Source organism: Bombyx mori, chromosome 24 (genome assembly GCF_030269925.1).
Source record: "Bombyx mori chromosome 24, ASM3026992v2".
Classification (NCBI taxonomy): domain Eukaryota; kingdom Metazoa; phylum Arthropoda; class Insecta; order Lepidoptera; family Bombycidae; genus Bombyx; species Bombyx mori.
In genome coordinates, this window is record NC_085130.1 from 11,315,784 (window position 1) to 11,339,283 (window position 23,500).

Sequence of the window (23,500 nt, forward strand, 5' to 3'; positions counted from 1 at the left end):
GCATCCCGAGCACAGCCAAAGTAAACTTTAGCAAAAAAGTTTCCAGCAGCTTTGACATACTGTACCCCTTGAACATTTTTTAAAGATTTGTTTATTCTTAACAGATCCATTGGGACTCTGTTATTTGGTTGCGAGAGGCTTGACTGAAGAAGCACTGGGTATTCTTTTTTTGTAAGGTCTTCATAAAGAGCATGGTGGTCTTTAAAAAGACCGCGCTTATTTTTAATGAAAGTCATTTTTATTTTGCGGCTTTCGTCGTATTCAGATGAGGTCAATCTTCGTTTTCCCATTATTTTGGGAGCGGACACAGGGGCGGAGCTGAAGCCCTCACCCCTGTCGTCATCGTCCATTAATACGGAACACACTTATGGAATATAATTTTAAACTCTAACACAGTGAAAAATTAAGAAACAATGTCGTAAAAAGGGCTAAAACCAAATAAATTAAAATTAACTTGAAAAAAGTGCCTATTTATTTTGACGTTCCCGCCCTTTTTTTTCGCTGAAAATTGACATTTTTATGTAGATATATTGCTTGTTAAAACTTTTGAATGCTAAGTTTATTATTGTTGTACTGTTTTAAGTTTTTGTTTTTTCTTAAGTAAAAAACTTTGTTTATTTCTATTTAATAAACTACTGCAATTCTAATTTTCTCAGTTGTTTTCTTTATTCGATTGTTGTAGTTTATAAGATGTTTTTTGAGTTTTTATTCGTCTATTGACTCATCCTACTTCCTATTAATCTAATTTAAACAAATGAATTATGACACCACCTAAGTGACATTTGAAGAGGGTCTTTTTTTGTCTATAAAAAAATTGTATTGGGACAAACAATATGACCTTCCTATTAGATGGCAGCAATGTATGGATAATAATGGTAGATAATTTGATTAAATAAATAATATGTTAAATGAAAAAAAAAACGATTATAATTTTTTCAGTACAAATCGGCAATTTCATATTTTAACCCCCAATAAGAAGAGGCAAGTTTCAATTTTTTGTCTGTCACGGCTCTTTGTTGTATTTGTTACCGTCAGAACCAAATTTGGATAAAAGAAAATTCATTATGTAAGATCAATAATGTTCTCGAAGCGAAGCCGTAGTGGGTCGAAAGTTAATAAATAAAATGAACAAAGAATGTAATGTTTACTATTTATTGGGTACTAATAATTAAAGGAAAAAAAAACACAATATGACATTATTAATTAATTACGCTTATCACAAGTTCTATTTGACGCGCCATGGACGCCATATTTGTTTATAATTGACAGATGAATACACAATTAAAAAAAACCGATGCATTCTCTAATAAAACGCATGCTTATAATAAAACACTAAAGTTTGTACATTTTTATTTGTTTAAATGAAAAAATAATTATGGATTGGTTATTACATAATACAATTTTACGCCATATTTTTTTACTGGTTACATTTCAAAACGGATTCGAACGTAATGGCGGCGTTACATGCAAAATATTTATACGTTCAATCCGAGGAGTTTCTTGTCGAAGATGAACTCTCCGAGGGCGGCGTGTTTGTCCATCATCTTCTTGAGGGTCGAGGCCTTGCCGGCGAGGTCGCGTTGGCCCTTGTACTGTTCGTCGAGGAATTCCCCGGACAAATAGTCGACCAGGTGGTAGTCGTTGAAGCTGCTCTCGCAGGTCTTGATGACCTCCCGGATGCTGTTGGTGACGTCACTCTCCAGCTTGAGGGCGTGCTCGAGGGCTGATGCGCCGCTCTCCCACGACGTGTTTGCGGGGGCCTGGGGGGGGAACGAATCGTCGGTGAATGAATAACATCTAGAACAGTGGTGGGCAAACATTTTTTTAATGGTGGGCCACAAAGTTTAAGAAATTCTAAAGGAGGGCCAGAATTATAGAAAAAATACATATTTTTTTTATTGCCCCTATAGGCAGACGAGCATACGGCCCACCTGATGGTGAGTGGTTACCGTCGCCCATGGACTTCAGCAATGCCAGGGACAGAGCCAAGCCAGTAGGACGTCTTGTGAGTCCCCGCGGGTAGGTACCACCTCTCCACCTATTTCTGTTGTGAAGCAATAATCCGTTTTGGTTTAAGGGGGAGGGGCAGCCATTGTAACTATACTGAGACCTTAGAACTCATATCTGAAGGTGGGTGGTGGCATTTACGTTGTAGATGTCTAATATCCATGATTTTGTCGACAAACATCCGAGACATGCAAATTTGGACCTTAAAATTTATAGTAATACGTTATAGATTACCCTGTACGTGATGAGGTCGGTTACGGAGCCTGTCAGCTTTCCCCTCATGAGCAGGTAGTCAATGAGCTTGGTCGCGTGCTCGCGTTCTTCAGTCGCAGCATCGAAGAATAGCTTCGCGAAGCCGGGGCGGTTCACCTGGAAGACATGGAATTGCCTATTTCAACTAATCGGGCAACGTTTTCTTTTTCCCTACCTAAGTTGAGAGGCTATATCAGCGTAACTTTAACTAGAAGGTGAGCTCACGGGGCTCAAACCTGACGACGTTGCCAACACTGGCCCTAGCAAGAGCCGTGCTTCACAGAATCTACCACCGGATCGGAAACGCGACCCACTGAGAAGATCCGGCGAGAAATTCAGTAGGCTGTGTCTGTGGGTTAATGTACTCGTCGAGCCCTTCGTCGCAAGCGACGGGTTCGACGAGAACGATGACCGGTCAGGCAATGAAATGAGACCGTTTCGCAATAATTGTAATAAACATTCATTTCAAATCATAAATTACGTAAATTCAAAGTAACGTAAAAGTTTTGAAGTCGTCGTGGCCCAAAGGATAAGACGTCCGGTGCATTCGTGTGTAGCGATGCGCCGGTGTTCGAATCCCGCAGGCGGGTACCAATTTTTATAATGAAATACTCGTACTCAACAAATGTTCACGATTGACTTCCACGGTGAAGGAATGACATCGTGTAATAAAAATCAAACCTGCAATATTATAATTTGCGTAATTACTGGCGGTAGGACCTCTAGTGAGTCCGCGCGGGTAGGTACCATCACCCTGTCTACTTCCGCTGTGAAGCAGTAATGCGTTTCGGTCTGAAGGGTAGGGCAGCCGTTGTAAAAATACTGAGATCTTAGAAATTATATCTCAAGGTGGGTGGCGCATTTACGTTGTAGATGTCTATCGGCTCCAGTAACCACTTAACACCAGGTGGGCTGTGAGCTCGTCCACCCAACTAAGCAATAAAAAAAAAAACTATTTCGATCATAAATTACGAAAATTCAAAGTAACACGCGAAAAATAAATAATAGTTTAAAAAAACTAACAAAATACTTCTATTTTTTAGTTGGATTTTCTATAAAAGCGCAATTTGTTAGTTTTTTTAATCTATTATTTATTTTTCATTTTTAAGTTGAATTTCAGTTTTTTCAATATATTTTTTTAATATTGAGTTGTCTTCGGTCCTTAATAAGTATACTAAATTTCAAATTAATCCGACATTTTAAAGAGGGGTCAAAATCATATTCAAAGATTCCGTTACATACTAACATACATTCTGAAGCTAATAAAAGCGTATTAATAGAGAAGCTTGGGCCACAGCATTAGCCCACCGAGTTTCTGGCCGAATCTTCTCGGCATCATTCGACTTCATAATAGTATAAGTAAATGCATTCATGAAAACCTCTGCTTTTAAGCTGGTATCCCGTCCTGATAATTTAGCTAACCCCTCCAGTACAGGCCATCAAGTTATCCCTCCTACCCGCATTAGTAAATCAAAAAAGGTACCCACGGTTTTTATTACTTACCGTATCGATCGAGAAGTAAGCCCCCATGGCTAAGTACTGGATTGACGCGGCCACTTCCTCCTGGATCTGTTTCCTCATCATGTTGTAGCAAGTCTGCTCCATGGTGAGCCACTCATCCCTGATGGTGACGGGGCTGACGTAACCTGAGCCGTAATACTTCGTTTATTGCACACGAAAATAAAATTAGCAAATTATATTATACTAACGACCCGCCCTCGCTTCGCTTCGGAAACATTACATTGTATTATTGGTAGGAGAGTCCCGTGATGTTACCCGCAGTTATTGTCGAACCGCGGGTGACGCCGCGGGGCGAAGCTAGTCTAAACTAGTCTGGCCTAAGTTACTCCTTATATCATCAGCTAACTATCAGTGAAAGTCCAGTCAAAATCGGTCTTGCCGTTCTAGAGATTAGCCGGAACAAACAGACAGACAGACACAAATTGTTAAAATTGTTATTTTGGTCTATGTACCGTATATAATAATATATTCATATGCATGTAGTAAAAATCGGTTATTTCAATATTACAAACAGACACTCCAATTTCATTTATATGTATAGATATTATGATCGACTCCATACAACCCCCGACCAAGAGCCAGTGCTAAACTATAAAAACGATCCTTCGCTGCGCCTTTACCCCATACTCGATCCTGCAGACCGAATGGTAAACAGTCGACGTCGCCCAAAACACGACTTTACAGATCCTCCTGATCCATTAACGGTGCTTTTAGGTACCACAAACACCAGTCACCGTCCACGTCGAACCCGTCGCTTGCGACGAAGGGCTCGATGTGCGAATTAACCCACAGACACAGCCCACTGAGTTCCTCGCGGGTCTTCTCAGAGGGTCGCGTTTCCGATCCGGTGGTAGATTCTGCGAAGCATTGCTCTTGCTAGGGCTAGTGTTAGCACCACTACGGTTTGAGCCTCATGAGCTCACCTACATGTTAGGACGAAGCTGATATAGCTTCTCAAGGCTATCAGCATAGGTAAAATTTACGAAGATTATGGTGTATTTGGTGATTTAAACCTTATGGGTCCCCCATCAGCTATATATATATATATATGAGTCCCATCACATGTTATCTCCCATAACATCTCACACATCATCACACATTCAATCGGAGACTTCAAGATTGATGTCTGTAAAAATCACATCTCAAGATTCCTTTACATAGATATGTCGTTTGAAAAACTAGTGTGTTTATACGATGTTATGGTAAAGATAAAATATTTGATTTCTATTAATAATATTATAGTACAAATAGGTTCAAAGACATATTGGGCTATCTCCTTCCTAGGTTAGATTTGGTTAGAACTCTCTCAGTTTGCTCCGTGAAAGCGAAATCGGTGTATATTCGTCGGGGGACAATAGACTGGTGGAAAAGTACGGTCCGTTTCTACGTAGGGAAATGCACACTGCAATTAGCAGATTGTCGTTGTTGGCATTCATCCAAATATTTACAATCGAAACTCCATTTAGAACTATCTAGAAGACACCACGTAACTTCGTATTGTTTGTCTAGTTAAAAAAAAAACACAAAATAACTACAATCTCAATTTTATAAACTTCAAATATGTATATAAATATCAAATTCAATCCTATTGAAATAGAAATTCTATTGGAATAGAAAAAGAATTTTAACTTCGAAGGTTACAATTTTTTTTTATTCCTATAAATTAATTAAATTAGATAGGTGGACGATCTCACAGCCCGTCTGGTGTTAAGTGGTTACTGGAGCCCATAGACATCTACAACATAAATGCGCCACCCATCTTGAGACATAAGTTCTAAGGTCTCAGTATAGTTACAACGGCTGCCCCGCCCTTCAAACCGAAACGCATTACTGCTTCACAGCAAAAATAGGAAGGATGGTGGTACGTATCCGCGCAGACTCACAAGAGGTCCTACCACCACTAATAAATAACTTCAAGTCACGTCATGTCATGTCAATCTGAAGTTTATAAAATTGAATTTGTAATTAAATTCCTATATATAAATTGACAGCAATAAAGAGATTAACAAAATTTTATAAACGTAATGAAGGTAATTAGTAAAAATTAAATTGACATGTAACAGGGCACTTATTGAGAGAAATACGAGAAATGAACCAAAATAAGTCCAGAGCAATATCCACGGTACGGCTGTAGAAAGAAAGGACGACAACTAGAACTTTGGGAAGATGAAATAAAGAGTTTGGCCGACATTAAGAGTCGATCATTCAGAAATAGAGATTACTAGCTGACCCGGCCAACGTTGTTTTGCCGGTTTTAACTTATTGTAAGTGTGTAAGGATGTGGTAAATGAGTGAAAGAGGCATGTAGCGCTGTGAACGATGAGGGAATATAAAAATAACAAAACCTCATTCAACCACATAATGCCTCATTATAAAAACAAAATGTAAAAAAAAGAAATTACGGATGGACAACCCCTATCACTTAGGAGTATGAAAACTAGATAGTAGCCGATTCTCAGACCTACTGACCATGCATATAAAACTTCATAATAATCGGTCAAACCGTTTCAGAGGTTTTTATAATGTAACTAGCATTGTGACACGAGAATTTTATATATAAGATTAGAAACCTTTAGTTCCCTATCTATTTGCTAGTAGCCTACGGGGCTATTCCAGCTACGCCCGAACGGCCTCAGCCTGAGAGAATTGCTAACACTAGCCCTAGCAAGAGTAGTGCTTCGCAAAAATCTATCACCGGATCGGAGACACGACCCACTGAGTAGATCCGGCGAGAAACTCAATTGGCTGTGTGCCTCACCTGCCTGTGCAACTCAAGCACCGGTACAGTCATAGACCTATCTTCCTATCTTTTTAGTGCGGGAATCCTATAAGTATGCACTTATCATGTTCTAGAACAATATAGGGATTGATTAGTATCAAATATTAAGTACCGACTATCAGATCACTCGAGTGTATCTCTCGGTTTATTTGCATCCTATTTCATCACAAGCACCTGTTGCTATCAGATCACGGATTTCTAAACTCTTTATCTCGCATTTTGACGCGCATTATCAATAAACGATTGACGACTTATGAAATTGTTTTAGCTCGATGACTTTGTTGTTTAGTGTTATACGTCTGATTACTGGTGAAAACGTGATCCGCAATTTCCGGTACTAAGGGATACAGGGCTATTTTAAAATTACCAACAGAATGCATTAGACGCGATCGCATAGCAATAATTCGTATTAGCAAATCCCGTACTTAGGCGTTATCTTGACGGATTGATCCAAGTACATGCACGTAAATATGAATTTAAGATAATGCATACGTGCGACTCCGTTATCTTATTGAAACAAAGACAGATATGTATGTTGGATACGATGTAATGACGGTTGATGGGTCTGGATTTATTGACCTTTGTCGGAAATTTTCGACATTGTCTGCGGTGGTAGGGCTTTTTTTGAGACGGAGGACTGACCTGGAGGATTTTATAGCTTCACCAGGACAGATGGGCGAACTCGAGTGCTCGATCGAAAGGTGAACGTTTGCTAACAGTTGCCCGGGCGCCCCCGGATGAGGCCTAACTGATCAAGGGCGGTTGCTTCTTTAGCGTATCTATCTTACTCAGAAAATCTGGCTGGCTGATGCTATGGGTTATGCTTTAGGTGGAACCGTTGGGACAGTTCGGCGGTGTGGTGACATTTGCTTTGGATGTTGCTATTAATAGCGTCCATAAGGACTGAGAGTGGATCACGAGGATTATAGGTTTGAACTTCACGAAGCAACAATTTTTCATTGCTCAAGAACGAGAAAACTTTTAAGCACTGCACAAACGCTAAACACATTTTCAAAACTAATTTACGATTAGACACAAATGACGTCACGCATTGTAGTGTTCCACTTTATTATCATAGCTTTCGTTCCCAACATCGCGATCAAGAGCAAGCAATATAAGCAACCTCTCTGAATATGTAATCAACAAAAGGTACATTTTATTATTATTTTATTGTTTAGATAGGTGGACGAGCTCACGGCTCACCTGATGTTAAAGGTTAGATATCACAACGTAAATGCCGCTACCAACTTATGAGACGTAAGGTCTCCGTCCCAGTTTTAGAGTACAACAGCTGCCTCACCTACCCAAGCCCAAATGCATTACTGCATCACGGCAGAAATAGGCTGAATGGTGGTACCTACCCGTGCAGTCTCACAAGTATTTGTGCAATAACATTTAGTCAGCATAGTTAGTCAGTTAACAGCATCCTAAATGCATTAGCAGACCCTTATGACTGTCAGTACTTGAACCAATGTACCATGATTCCCTTGCGGAGTAATAAATAAATAACCTTTTAGGTAAAGGAATATAAGGTAGAATTCGTTAGTTATGCCTATAAATAATATTATAGTCTTAGTTGAGAAGGCCTACTAGTTTATTTATTATTCATTGTTTATCCACTATACTATTATGTACAAATCTAGTGATTTTTACGGATGTTCCGTTATAACTACTGAACCATGCATCCGATTGACTTGAAACTTAGTATCCATGTAGAAAATAAATGTACTTAACGGATAGGCTAATATTTATATACCAGTTGGACTCCCTACATCAGTTACAGGGGCGTTAATGATGAGAATCTTTGTGGGGGTGAGAAATAATAATGTTCATTTTAAATGCCCAGCGAAGCGGGCGGGTACAGTCTTTGCATATTTCTTTTTCAATATGTACTTATTTGCAATTTAATTTTGACTTTTTGATTATTTCTTCCTTTTTTTTCCTACCTAACTTAGGCTCTAACCTGAGGACGTTGCGAACACTAGCTCTAGCAAAACTAGAAATTCGCAGAATCTACCACTGGATCGAAAACGCGACCCACTGAGAAGATCCGGCGAGAAGCTCAGTGGGCTATTGACTTAGATGTGTATGGATTATTATTATTTGATAAATAAATGAATTATTATTATTATTAGTACGTAAGTACATTATATTTGGTGTCACGAATAATTCTATGTTGACAAGCGATTTGTTTACGAGCCGATAATGAATTGTCGATACGAACCAATTAGACTATGGACTTCATTATTGGTTCGTTCTTATCGTCCCGACGCATTAACGAATGACAATGTATTGATAACGCACGGGTCAAACAAACATTCAATTTGGACTCGATTTGGACTGATTTCACGTGAGACCATTTACGCATCTAATGCAAGATTGGAACAAACAAAAAAAGGATAGTTACTCCCACAAAAATAAGTATAAGGAAGGATATCGTCAATGTATGCAGTTGTAGAAGTCAATATCGAGGGTTGAAAGACCGGTTTAAGTGACATTTCGCTTAATACACTTATCTTTGCAATTAAGGGTCTGTCTTATTTGGTACTAGCTGGCCCGGCAAACGTTGTTTTGCTCTATAAATTATTTCTAGGAAAGATAAATAACCTAGATACCGAGTGCAGCGCTGTCTGCCGGACTGATTTGTGAATCTAAACCTTTCTCGAATCCACCAGAAGGTACACGGAAATTTTCATTAAAATCGGTCCAGCCGTTTAGGAGTTCAGTGACAAACACACACACAGTAGAAATATATATATATAAAGATTAGCATCAACAATACGATGCTTTTAATTGAACTTCAATTATGTTTACTCTATTCAAATAGTTGAAGAAGTTTTTTTTTTTACGGTATTATTTTCCAATTTCTCTTCAACTTTAAGCCCCTGTAAAGCTGCAAAAATGTCGCTTAAGCCTCGAAATTTATTTTATTTCATCCTTCGATATTTATTATTTGGAATAACGCGAATATTACAGCTCAGGTCTTGATAAAATTTAAACGGGACCACAGGAGAAGCACCCGCTCTCAAACAAAAAAGAATCATCTAGATCGACTCAGAAAAGTTCTATAAATAATTTGGTAGAATCGAGAACCTCCTTCTTTTTGCACTCGGTTAAACTTTACATTACCAAATTTTCTTTAAAAGACAAACAGTAAAGTAATATTGAAAAATATTAATTACGTCACGAGGATTTCGCGGTATTGTGCAGTCGCCATCTTGTTTTGAAGCTCACGCTGTGAGATTGTATCGTTGTGTTTCTAGAAAGAGCCATATTTGTTTTATTGACGTGTATCAAACCAAGATGCGACGAAGCCAGCAGCCGATAGAGGACTCATTGAAATTGAATTTGTGTTTATTTTTTTATTCGGGAAATTAATAGTACTATATTCATCCTAGTATAATATTACTTAACACTTTGACTCGCATATTTTGCAGAAAATGCGAAAGAATTATTGAAAAGTATTTTATAAAAACATTTTAAGTTAAAAATAGAAAAATGAATGCTAAATTCCCGGCAAAATCTATACTTTAATACGTGAAGCAAAAACTTTTACTGGTGGTAGGACCTCTTGTGAGTCCGCGCTGGTAGGTACCACCACCCCGCCTATTTCTGCCGTGAAGCAGTAATGCGTTTCGGTTTGAAGGGTGGGGCAGCCGTTGTAACTATACTTGAGACCTTAGAACTTATATCTCAAGGTGAGTGGCGCATTTATGCTGTAGATGTCTATGGGCTCCAGTAACCACTTAACACCAGGTGGGCTGTGAGCTTGCCCACCCATCTAAGCAATAAAAAATAAAAAAACATTACACACACTACCATGCATTTGACACACACACGCTTAAATACTCTTTTGTTTATTGTTAAAGTCTGTGGTCAAATTGAGAATCGATTAATACCGAGAATCGATTAATATCTATTGTTTTTTTTTAATACTATTTGTCTATAGTGTAGCCTTGGCGAAATCTGTAATTACAGAAGTAAAATCTTGACAATAAAACCATAATAATTATAATTTAAACTTAAAATGACTATAAACCATAATAGTGTTCAAACTTATAATTGAAACAAAAAATTATAGCCGAATTTTGACTACTGGGCGACCACTAGTAACTTTTAAATTGTTATTTATACTTAAATGTTATTATTGACTTATTAACAATTGTAAATAGACATGCTTTAAGAGAAACAGACTTTAAATAGAATTTTTTTTATTCCAAAACAAATTAATATACACTAAAAACAATAATCATCGAAATCGGTTGGCGTGATATTGAGTTATTGAGTTATTCATCTATTTGTCGCGCACGTATTTAATGCAAATTTAAGACTTATATGGTTTTCTTATACAATTCAATACATGCAATAATTATAATTTTTGTTTACGCTCTATCTATATCATTCATTTAAATGATAGTAAAATGAATGTTTTGGTAAACATGTTATTTCCACGCTACTTTATAATATTTTACCATATATATATTTTTTTCAATACGTTAATTATACCGTTTCTTTTGATAAGATTTAGCCGGTAAGTAGGTATTGTGGGAATTAAATGCAAACAGCATCAGATAATGGCACTTATTTATACAACTGCAAAGTTTTAATTCGCGTAACGCGCGTATTAATTACAAGTTATTTTTAGCTAGTCCGCGTAATTATTCTTTTGCAGTACGCATTTTCTTTTTGTTCCAAGTCAGATCACTCAAATCATTTCTTAGGATACATTTTTTTAGGATTCTTTGTAACGTGTACCGTCTGCCCAAATAAAGTATATGGAATTAAGAAAAAAAAAACGGATTTCTTTTTTGTCTGTGTTTTGTTCGAAACACGAATCTACCGACTTTTTTTTCTCCATTACACATATGAAAGGGAACGTAGTCCATACGGCCAAATCTTTTGTTATAAATAGCAAACATATATGTGGTACAAACTGGTACAAACATTAAAATGGAATTTTAAGTATTTTATTTCGAATTCCCAAAACTCATGGACGTCCATAGATGTTAAACGAGTAATAAGCCCCCATTAACAAATTCATTACACTAAGCATTGCCGCCAAAAAGTCTACCAGTATTTTCTGGATTTGTCTGCTCCTAGCATCCTATCGGCAGTCTTCCCAACCCGTGATGATGGCGCTGGCAACAGCCAAAATATCAAGAAAGCATTTACGAAAATCGTATAAAAATTCCTTCGATAATAGCGTTTACAATTCATTTCGTGGCTCAACAAAAGAAAAATGGCGGCTACTAGCGTCTTTTGTATCTGTTTTTTCTGTATCCGCATATTGGGTATTATCGTCCGACCTTAAAATAGGCCCTTGTATGGCAGGTAGAGAAACTATCAAAGAATACCGATGGTATCTTTTTTATCTTGTATACTTATAGGGTTTACTTAGAATTCATGCTTAAGATGTTTTCGACACTCTGCAGTTTACGTGATCGCGATTTCGATCCGGTGGTAGATTCAGCGAAGTACTGCTCTTGCTAGGATTAGTGTTAGCAAATTTTCTCAGATTGAGCCCGTGAGCTCACCTACCCGTCCTTGCGTAGCTGAAATAGCCTCTTAGGCCACCAGCGAATAGGTAGGGAAAAAAGAAAGAAAAAAAGAAGGCGCCGGAATATCTAGTAGACTCTGGGAAAGATGAATCCGAAAATACTGACACCGAATCCATTTCTAAAAGACTAAAACGTGCATTGACAAACAAATAAAGGCAATGCTAGGCAATCCTTAGTAACAGAAATCGACGTAATTACTTCAGTGCGCCGCGTAGGGCACCGGTGACCTACAGGGCAGTCACGGGATTAAGATGTTGTTGACACTGCAGTTTACAATTTCACGGCCGATACTGGTTTTATTGATCAAAACCCTCAAAGAATATCTCTGGGCAACTGAATCCTAAGACTGATTCGCGGTAGAATATGGCACCTGCCCATGAGGACTCACTTTTTTCCTACCTAAGCTGATATTCTTGAGAGGCTCTTGTCCGCGTAAGCCTAACATGTAGGTGAGCTCTCGGGGCCCAAACCAGGCGTTGCTAACACTGGCTCTAGCGAGAGCCGTGCTTCGCAGAATCTACCACCGGATCAGAAACGCGACCCACTGAGAAGATCCGGCGAGAAACTCAGTGGGCGTAGTCTCAGCCTAGGGCCTGTTCGAAGTAGCGTAGGGCCTGTTCGAAGCGGTTCACAGTACTAAAGCGCATTCAAAGAGAGCTCCTTACGTTTATGTCAGCCTAGTACTTCTTAAGACATTTAAACACGTCGCCTCGTTCTATTTAGACGAGCAGATAGCTCATCTGATCATAAGCGTGCGATCTTCGGGTCGGAGACGCGTGCGGTTTTGATAGTAAGCGGTCGGACCTCAAAGTAAACGTCACCTTGAGACATGAGGTCAGTTTACAAGATCTGTCGCGACGCTTTGTTTTTTATGTTTTTGTGATTTTGTTGGGTGGACGAACTCACAGCCCAACTGATGTTAAGGGGTTACCGGAGCCCATAGACATCTACAACGTAAATGCCGCCACCTACTTTGAAATATGAATTCTAAGGTCTCAGTTTCAAAGGTCAAAAGTTTAGGTCTTTTATTTATCGATTGAGGCACTACGAAGTTTGCCGGGTCAGCTAGTGTTCGATAAAAAAATGTATTTAACTTTTTTTATTGCCTTTGTAGACACACGAGCATACGGCCCACCTGGTGAGTGGTTACCATCGCCCATGGACTTCAGCAATGCCATGAGCAGAGCCAAGCCGCTGCCTACCTAACTTTAAGCAAACTATCGATTTATTATATAAACGAAAGTAAATTGGTAAGCAAGTCATATAATTACTTCATATTATTATTATATGTAGTAAATAAATTTTTTAATTATTATTCTTTTTTTTTTGTACCCGCAACGAACTCGCCGTATCTTTTCAAAATTCCTCTAAATAAAAACGCTTGTCTGGAAGAGATCGCTCGATAAGACCGCCTAATATAAAATTATGTATATCTGTCTGTGGAATGTTTTCCAATGTTAAAACGATAGGTGAAAGGCAATTTCGTGTAAGCGACATTTCATACATATCATTAGAAAAAAATAGCTTAATTGAAATTCAATTAAAAACATCGAACTGTTGATGTTAATATTGGTATTAACATCAACAGTTCGATGTTTTTAATTGAATTTTCGTGCGTTTTATTTGGAATAAAACGCACCTTTAATTACAATAATAAATTGCGCGTATTTAAGTGAAATGTCGCTTAAACCAAATAGATTTACATCCCTCGATATGTTTTGGTGTGAAAAAAAAAAGTGTATTCTTTTTCTATCTCTCTCTCTCACTCTCTTAGAGTGAACAGGCAGAATTGATATTTGATACATGCACCGCTTCCGACTTCATAGTCGAACTTAATGTAGAAACTTCAACATTGGCTAAATGGCGACTTGGAAAAACAAATGACGGTACGCGTTGAACAAAATTCAATTAAATAAGCAATTCACGAATAACACAACTGTCTGGTAATTAATATGCTAGGTGTTTTTTTTTCCAAAAACGAAATCTCTTAAACGATTCAAGAGATAGCAAGCACCATTTCTTCCGACATTTATGAGTTCCTATTCCTATTCCTGTCCCATGTTAGATTTTGTAACAACATAAAAACAACATCTGATTTTGAATTGAAGGCCTTGATTGAATTACTTCCTGATCATCATTAAATAAATAAAATGGCACATACTGCCTTTCGTTTCTGAGCACGGCGCGTATATGAATTTCGTTTCTATAATTATATATTTCATTTTTTAAGCATGCTACTAATTATTAATTTTAAAAGCATTAATTAAAATTCGGACACTACAGAAGAAAAACGCTTATATCGATTTTTGGAAGCGCCTAGAACTTTATTGTACCTCGTATAACCTACCCGACAAAGGAGTCAATCGGAAAATCATATAAATTAGAAAAAAACAGAAGGAATAGGTAAGAATATGTTTCGGTACTCACACTGTGTAGCTGTGGCAGGAGCTAGGGCAGCAACGAGTCCGAGGACAGCAAAGAAAACAGCCCTCATCTTAATTTCTCTTATAATCACAGATTCTTTGACGATACTCAAAAAAATATGCGCTCGTGAAAGCAGTAGTTGTATAAGTCAAGCCTTTACACACACTGGCGCAGAAGGCGACTTATAATTCGCAGGAAATTCAAATAAATAAGTCCTATTCGCGTATGTCACTTTGAATTGAACTAAATAATGAACTGCGCAGCGATAAGGCGGCCATCCCGTGTTGACAGCGAGTGATGTGAGCGAGCGAGATGGAAATAACCTACATTGCACAACAAAGAAAAGAGTCATGACTACGAGGTTTCGTGTTCCAAGGTTGACAATGGAATATTTTTATGATTTTGAAGTGAATAAAACATAAAAATCAAGTTTACGATTATTTTTCATGCGTAATTATTTATTCTTATGCTTAAAAAGGAAATAAAACGAACATTAAAGTTAGCTATTTGTAAAAAAATCGATATTAAAGAAATTTCTCGGAACACAAAACCTCAACATTCGAGGTTACGTCACAAAAAACATTTCGGACGAGGGGGAAGGAAAACGAGAATAGCGAGATGGAGAGATTCCCACTTATTGATTTTAATACCAGCATTAAAAGTGTTCCTTTTTTTTGAGCAGATTTGTAAAATTCAGTAAGGCATTAACAGTTAAATTGCTGGCCTTTTAAAATTATATTTTAGGAAATTTAACCAACAATATCATAAAAATATTACTGCGTCAAGGACACAGAGGTATTGTTTTTGAATTTACATTTTTTACTGTAGAAAGGGATAGCGATAAACTAGGTTGGTTATCATGGCACATGGGAGATTTAATTTTAAATTTGACATCCCTGTATACTGCGACTAGCTTCACGAGGAATGACTAATTTATTTTGTGTTCGATTTTGCGACTAACCCGCTGTCAATCGTAACGCTGATAAAATATTAAAATAAATTACAATCTGTTGTCTTTGTGCGGACGTTTTCATCTAGACGAGTCATTGTTGGAAGTCGCCTTCTGCGCCAGTGTGTGTAAAGGCAGTACTTTCGACATACGTCAAACGCACTTGTTATTTTTTCGAGAATTCGCCACTAAATAAATCGGTGAGAATTTTTTAATTTTTTTGTTCGCTTATTTTTGTTTCGTATTTGTTTATTTCCTAGATGCTAATCAATAAAAAAAGTTTAAAATATTCGAGAAACTACGCATGCAGCCTAATTTTTATAACAGCAACTGAACGAACCGATTTTTTTTTGTGATATGATTTTGTTTTTAACGTTTTGTGTTGGGCGTTTAATTTTACTAGGTTTGATGCCTATTTCAAGCAAAAAATAAATCTTTTCGATCGTGTGCGTAAATCGTAAATCAATATTAATGATTCGTAAACGTATATATATTTTTTTAAACTTATATTAGCTAGAGCGTAGTCGATAAGATTCTAGCAATTATTTTAATTTGTAGGTGTTCTTTCATATTCAAATGTCGAACATTTTGATTTCAATGTTTTATTCGGTATTTTGTGAAAATCAAGTGATGGTGTTTTTTTTTAATACTATTAAACTTGTTAAACGTATCTAATGTTTATGAGTACCTACCTATGTCTTTATTCGCCATTTAGACGTTCCATAGATTTAAAATTCAACTTTAGAATTTCCAGGATTTTTTTTTTTAGTTATCGCAAATATATGGCGCCGGGTAGTTTGACAAATAGTTACTAACACTTTGTGATTTGTATAGTTGATTAAAGCGAATCGTGAACTGAATGGGTACCTATTAAATACATATTATTATAATACTAAATATGTCTTCTAATTAAATACAATAACTACAACAGTGTAGATAATGCATTAAAACGCAAATATAAAGATTATTAGAAAGAAGCGTTTTTTTGCCATTGAGTCACTTGATGGTAAGTGGTCACCACCGCTCATGACCCTTAAGTAGAACTTTGTTTCAATCTGTGAGGGACCTCTCTACGCAGTATGTATGTAATCTCATTTAATTGTCTTTTTAGATGTAAATTCGTAGATGAGCTCACGACGTACCTAGTGTTAAGGGGTCATTTGAGACGTGAGGTCGAAACCTCAACCGTATTGTATAACACTGCTGTCACTCAAAAATACATTATATGATTGGGGTTGCAACAAAGGCTTATTACAGTAGTATCTATGTGGTAGGGCTGGTAGGCATTGGTGATGTCCAAAACGACTGTAGCCACTCACCACCAGGCGGGCGGAACACTCTTTTGCCTACTGGGGCACACGACAAACACACGTCGTACAAACGACTGTTTCCACAAATAAAAATCACTTCTGCATATCAAAACACAATTACTCTGATGACAAGATAAATAGTTCAATACGGGCCAACCAATATGAGTTGATAAATTTTTGGTATCTTTAATTGCGAGATTACAACAGATAACAAATTACACCAATAATACTTTGTAATACTGTGATTTAATCCGAGTCTACTGTGATTAATGAGCTATTAAAGATAATAATTGTAAAAGATAAAGATAAAAACACACTGTAGTATGTTTTGTGGTATTTGCTTGTTTGTCTGCCATTTCCCTAACTTGATTTTTAATTATCGGATTTCTATAAAATCTACTACATATTGACATTTAGAATTTGTGATTATGTTTTTACTATCTAAGATGTAGTTCTTTGTTTTACACTATCTAACACCCTTTAATTGTTGAGCCCAAAATAAACAGAATCATTATAAATATCTATGGTACTCTGTACTTCAACATTTTGTGTGTAATAGATCACTTGTTGGAATAAATTATACAAATTTATAATAAAAAAAGGAAACCGTTTTTATGCCAAGAAAAAGAGAATGCAATCAGTTTAGTAGAAGTCAATTATATGTACATGTGTTATTATGGATAACTCAAAAATTACTGATCGAATCTTGATAAAAAAAAAAAAATTTTTTATTGCTTAGTTGGGTGGACGAGCTCACAGCCCACCTGGTGTTAAGTGGTTACTGGAGCTCATAGACATCCACAATGTAAATGCGCCACCCACCTTGAGATATAAGTTCTAAGGTCTCGGTATAGTTACAACGGCTGCCCCACCCTTCAAACCGAAACGCATTACTGCTTCACGGCAGAAATAGGCAGGGCGGTGGTACCCACCCGCGCGGACTCACAAGAGATCCTACCACCAGTAATTATGCAAATTATAATTTTGCGGGTTTGATTTTTATTACACAATGTTATTCCTTCACCGTGGAAGTCAATCGTGAACATTTGTTGAGTACGTATTTCATTAGAAAAATTGGTACCCGCCTGAGATTCGAACATCGGTGCATCGCTCAACACGAGTGCACCGGACGTCTTATCTGTTAGGCCACGACGACTTCTAATTTTATTGGATTGGGAATCCCTTAAAATAAAATCTTTTCCTTGTTTGTGCAATGACAAAAATCGTTAAAACAACCATTATACAGGATGTCCCAGAAAGAATGGATAATCCTGAAACACCTCATAGCCGAACTATTATGACATCAAATAAAATAAAAAACTCAGGTAGTATTCAAATTGCGCCTTTTATTTTAAAGTTGCTATTTTCTATACTGCTGTGCGTTTCTGGTATATACGACAGCTACAAATAAATGAAATTCATGGACTTTTTGGTGTTTTAATATTCTACATGGACTATATGCAGGAAATCCTATGAGTAGCTAGTGTAATTTTATATAAAAGTTAATCTGAACTTAAATTTTAATCATAAAATTTGGTATTTTTTCTTTATTTTTAATTTGGGTACTATATACCTAAGAAATATTTTTTTAATTTTTTATTTTGAGACTCCAGTAGCTCTACTATGAGGTGTTTCAGGATTATCCATTCTTTCTGGATATAAATCCAATATTTATTAAACCTTCAGGGTTGCTACAGTAATATCAGAAAGACAAATATTTAGCTATATTGTGTGCTGCTTGTTGCCATATTCATAATTCCTCTCCTACTGAGCTCCGTGAGCTCAGCCACTCGTCTTGGAGAATACGGAATAGCACCTTCAGCGTAAAACTGATTAGCTGGGAGTTTTTGTCCTAAAATATTTCTTATTTTAATTTAATGTTAGTCTTGTCTATTCCAGCATCAAATATGAAGGTGTATGCTCTCATCGTTGCCTGTCTGGCTCTGGGTGTGCTGGCCGAGGAAGACTCATGCTATCAGAACGTCGACCAAGGATGCAGACGGACTTTAAGTGAGTAAACAAGACTAGAACAAATATATTACTGGCCAACTTAGGTATACATAGATGATTGCTGATCATGAAACTCTTTGTTGAACAAAAAAAATATTTTTTTACTTCCACGTGTTTGAATTTACTCTCGAAGACATTGTTGTCTATGAGTGTTGGTTTAACGACCATTTTTTTTTATTTTTTATTCCTCAATGTCTGGGACATTGACGTATAAATCTTTGTCCCCTTATCTAAAGAGATTAAAGATACGCTTCCAATGTCTTATCTTTTTAGATTCGAATGGAAAGATATCATAATGTATATGTATATATATCTATATGTATGTATAAATCTTACTTTTTGTTACCAACGAAGCAAGACTTAAGTTTGTTTGTTCTCGTTAATGCAGGGGCATTGTGTGACATTTGTGTGATCCATGACTTAAGTGACCTTTTACGTCGTGTAGCTTGTAGCGTAGCGTGTAGCTCTTAGCAAACCTTCCCTCCTGGTTGAGACCTTGATTTTGTTAGTGTCTATGGGCTCCGGTAACCACTTAACACCAGGAGGACTATGAGATCGTCGTTAACAGATAACTAATTTTAACTGGTGGAGGTTTAAGGACGTTTTGTGAGTCCGCACGGGTAGGTACCACCGCGCTGCCTATTTCTGCCGTGAAGCAGTAATGCGTTTAGTTTTGATGGGCGGGACAGCCGTTGTACTATACTGAGATCTTAGAATTTATTTCTTGAAAGTGGGTGGCGGTATTCACGTTGTAGAGGTCCATGGGTTCCGGTAACCACTTAACCCCAGGTTGGCCAGGTCGTCCACCCATTTTAGCAATAAATAAAAAAATAAACTCTTCGTCTTCTTTTAAAAAATCTCAATTGTCACGCCTATGTCATATGCCACTACGCGTGGTAGTTTAATATTATTGTATTCTGGCAACACCGAATTTCCTGTCAACAGGTCTGCCGCACTGCAGCGCGTATTACGGCCAATTCAAGGACAACCACGTTGTAGCGAACGAACTGAAGGCATTAGCCTCACTGTATTTGAAACGTTCCTACCATTATCTCCTGTCGGCCTCCTACTTCAACAACTACCAGACGAACAGGGAAGGATTCGCGAAGCTCTTCAGGAAATTATCGGACGATTCGTGGGAGAAAACCATTGGTCTCATAAAGCACGTCACTAAGAGGGGTGAGTGGCGATTGAGGGTGTTTTTAATAGAAATCTTTATAAAAAAGAAGGATAGAGAATATTTCTGTCTCTTTCAGGGAGCTTCGATTCAGTGTTACTTGTTCAATAACCCCCACCCCCTAATTTAATTTGCTCTGTGTCGTGGGTGCCGGGAATATGAAATGAAATATGGTTGCTATACGGTTTTCACAAAGATTCTGACGACCGGATCTCGAACCCGTGGTACATGGGTGATGATCTGTTCCTAAATGGTTACCGAGTCGCATAGACGTACGTGTGAATGAGATGAAAAGACTTTGAGGTCGCCCTAGTCTAAAAGATAGTCTTATCTTGTATATTTAAGTGCAAATATTGAGGTCGCCCTGGTATAAATAATAAGACAGCCAGGTACAAATATTTATAATGAAATACGTATTTAATTCATGTTGAAACGAATGGCTTCCCACAATGAGGTAACAGTAATGTGTAATGAATCACCATACCCGCAAAAAAAGGAATTTTTGTGGTGACCGGGCGCTTTGTGAGTCCACACGTGTAGGTACCACCACCCTGCCTACTTCTGCCGTGAAGCAGTAATGCGTTTCAGTTTGAAGGGTGGGGCAGATGTTGTTCTATAAAAACTAAGACTTAGAACTCCTCTCTCAAGGTGGGTGGACAGCATTTAGTTAGCTGATGTCTATGGCCTCTGTTAAATGCTTAACATCAAAGTCGAGACGTCGTACACATACTTGTCTCGACATAAGGCTTGTCATGAACTTGGCGATTATTAAGTCTCCCCCATCGAAATCAGGTGGGAAGATGGACTTCTCGAGTCACACCACACTGAAAGGCGACAAGGGCAGCAACTACACCGTCGAGGTCGGCCACGAGATCGGAGCCCTGGCCAAAGCCTTGGACACGCAGAAGCAGCTTGCCGAGAGGATTTTCTTCATCCACAGGGAAGTCACTAAAAACAGCGACCTCCTCCACGATGCTGAGGTCAGTATTTTGCGTGCTAGAGGATTTCTGTGCTTGTGGTAGGACCTCTTGTGAGTCCGCGCGGGTAGGTACCACCACCCTGCCTATTTCTGCCGTGAAGCAGTAATGCGTTTCGGCTTGAAGGGTGGGGCAGCTGTTGTAACTATACTGAGATCTTAGAACTTATATCTCAAGGTGGGTGGCGCATTTACGTTGTAAATGTATATGGGCTCCAGTAACCACTTAACACCAGGTGGGCTGTGAGCCCGTCCACCCATCTAAGCAATAAAAAAAATATGACGACTAGGTACGCTAGCTATCTATGGCTTATGCGTCATGAATTTTCTGGTGAATTTTAAAATTTCCTAATTAACAATATTAATATTTATTTAGATCACTCAATACATCGAGGAGGAATTCGTGAGTCAGCAAGCCGATACGATTCGTAGCCTCGCGGGTCACACCTCGGACCTCAAGCGGTTCATAACCGAGAACAACGGGAAAGACTTGTCTCTCGCCGTGTACCTCTTCGACGAGTACCTCCAGAAGGTCGTCTAAACAAAGTTTTGAAACCCCATTCAATTCTACCATTTAGTAGTATTTTTTTTTAAACAGGCTACATTAAACTTTTAGGTACAAATATGGCTGTTTAATTGTGATGTATCCATTTTTGTTTTAAGCAAAAAATATGTTATGTAATTGTTTTTAAGCGTTTAGTGAAATATAGTATGTACCCTCAATAATTATCTTCGAATAAAGATTTTAGCCGCCATAATTGGTGTTTTATTTTTAACTAGCTTGCGCCCGCGGTTTCGCCTTAAAATGCTGGGAATCCAGATTAGGTTAAATAAAAAAGAAATGGCTCTTTGTGTTCGCGCCAGAAAAAAAGTGCCAATTTGGGCGAGCACACGGCCTACCTGGTGCTAAGGTTACCGGAGCCCATAGACGTCTACAACGTAAACGTCGCTACCCACCTTGAGATATGAGTTCTAAGATCTCAGTATATTTACAACGGCTGCCCCACCCTTCAAACCGAAACGCATTACTGCTACACGGCAGAAATAGGCAGGGTGGTACCTACCCGTGCGGACTCAAGATGTCCTACCACCAGTAAAAAAGTAAGATTTTGAATTAGAAAGAAATTTGCATATTACAAGCTAAGATAGTGTAAAAATGAAGTAGGTAATAATTTAGAACAAACACAATTTGAATCTTAAACCAGAAAAAATTAACAAATGTATGTAATGAAATCTACATACGACTAATATAAAACTATTTTTCTCTCTTTTTTCCTACTTATGCTGGTAAGCTAGGCTAGCTAAGCCTTATAGGGGTATGCCAGCGTAACTGAATGCGTAGGTGAGCTCATGGGGCTCAAACCGGAGTATTGCTAACACTGGCTCTAGCAAGAGCAGTGCTTCGCAGAATCTACCACCGGATCGGAAACGCGACCCACTGAGAAGATCCGGCGAGAAACAGTGGGCTGTGTCTATGGGCTAATTCGCTCGTCGAGCCCTTCGTCGCAAGCGACGGGTTTGTCAAGGACGGTGATCGGTGCTTGCGGAGCCTAAAAGCACCGTTAATGGATCGGGAGGATCCGTAATGACGTGCTTAGGGCGACGTCGACTGTTTACCATTCGGTCTACAGGATCGGGAATGTAGTCTCCAGCGGCCACGACAAGAGGGTTCTCATGTCGTTCCGCCTTCTCAAAGTGGCGCAATGATGCCGACAGTAGATACTTACTGACAGAGTCGAGCTCCAGGTTATCGTGGAGATCCACGTTCCTCAGGAACCATGGTGCTCCGACGGCTATCCTGTAAAATCGGGATTGAATAACCTGAAGGGGTTTCAAGTTAGTGCGGGAATTGCAGGGTAGAGGGAAGAACAACTGTAATAAATAGGGGACAAGTAGAGAAAGCGTGTAGTTACATTAATCAAAACTAGAGGACCCGCAGTAGTCGAAATTCGACTATAATTAATTGGAATTGTAAGTTTGTACACTATTATAATTATATTTTATACTTCTAAAATAACAAATTTCGCCATGACTACACTATAAAAATATTAACAAAGACAAACAATATTTGATCTCAGTTTGACAACAGACGTCAAGAACAAGTTTTTGACAATAAATAGTATGCATGCGTGTTGCGTCAAATACATGGTATGTAGTGTGTGTAATGTTTTCTTTATTGATTTAATGTATCTTTTGTGCATTATTTTAAAAAAATATTAGCATTGTGCACTTCTTCTCTGTATTCTCTATAAGTGTGGAAAATTTCATACTCCTCCGTCCGCGCAATTTTCGTAAAAAGGGATGCAAAGTTTTTGCTTCACGTATTAGTATATAGATCCCATTAAAACAACACAACAGCGTTGTGTGCTGAGTTTAAAAAAATATTATGACGTCTTTTAGTTCTGACATTGTAATCACATCACTCGCTACAGTTGCGCTCTTCGATCAATAATAGTACTAGATTAAAGATCAGGAACAAAAATAAGACGCTCCAGTGCTTTGATCAATAATACTACTAGATTCGCGATTAGCGCTTC

General features: G+C 38.0%; 2 protein-coding genes across 3 annotated transcripts; one reads left to right on the forward strand and one right to left on the reverse strand.

Annotated features, from left to right (window-relative positions):
• Positions 1-1,138: 1,138 nt before the first annotated feature.
• Positions 1,139-14,825, reverse strand: LOC732916 (ferritin). The gene is made up of 4 exons (NM_001044115.3): positions 14,545-14,825; positions 3,763-3,905; positions 2,242-2,376; positions 1,139-1,760 (listed from the first exon to the last, which is right to left on the reverse strand). The coding sequence occupies exons 1-4, from the start codon at positions 14,609-14,611 to the stop codon at positions 1,476-1,478; spliced, it is 630 nt and encodes a 209-aa protein (NP_001037580.1). The 5' UTR covers positions 14,612-14,825; the 3' UTR covers positions 1,139-1,475.
• A 504-nt stretch (positions 14,826-15,329) lies between these two features.
• On the forward strand, positions 15,330-21,721 carry LOC732949 (ferritin). Of its 2 annotated transcripts, none has more exons than XM_012690804.4 (5): positions 15,330-15,690; positions 18,685-18,810; positions 19,756-19,989; positions 20,780-20,967; positions 21,340-21,721. In XM_012690804.4, exons 2-5 carry the CDS (start codon positions 18,708-18,710, stop codon positions 21,502-21,504), a joined length of 690 nt encoding a protein of 229 aa, XP_012546258.2. In that variant the 5' UTR covers positions 15,330-15,690; positions 18,685-18,707; the 3' UTR covers positions 21,505-21,721.
• Positions 21,722-23,500: the final 1,779 nt, after the last annotated feature.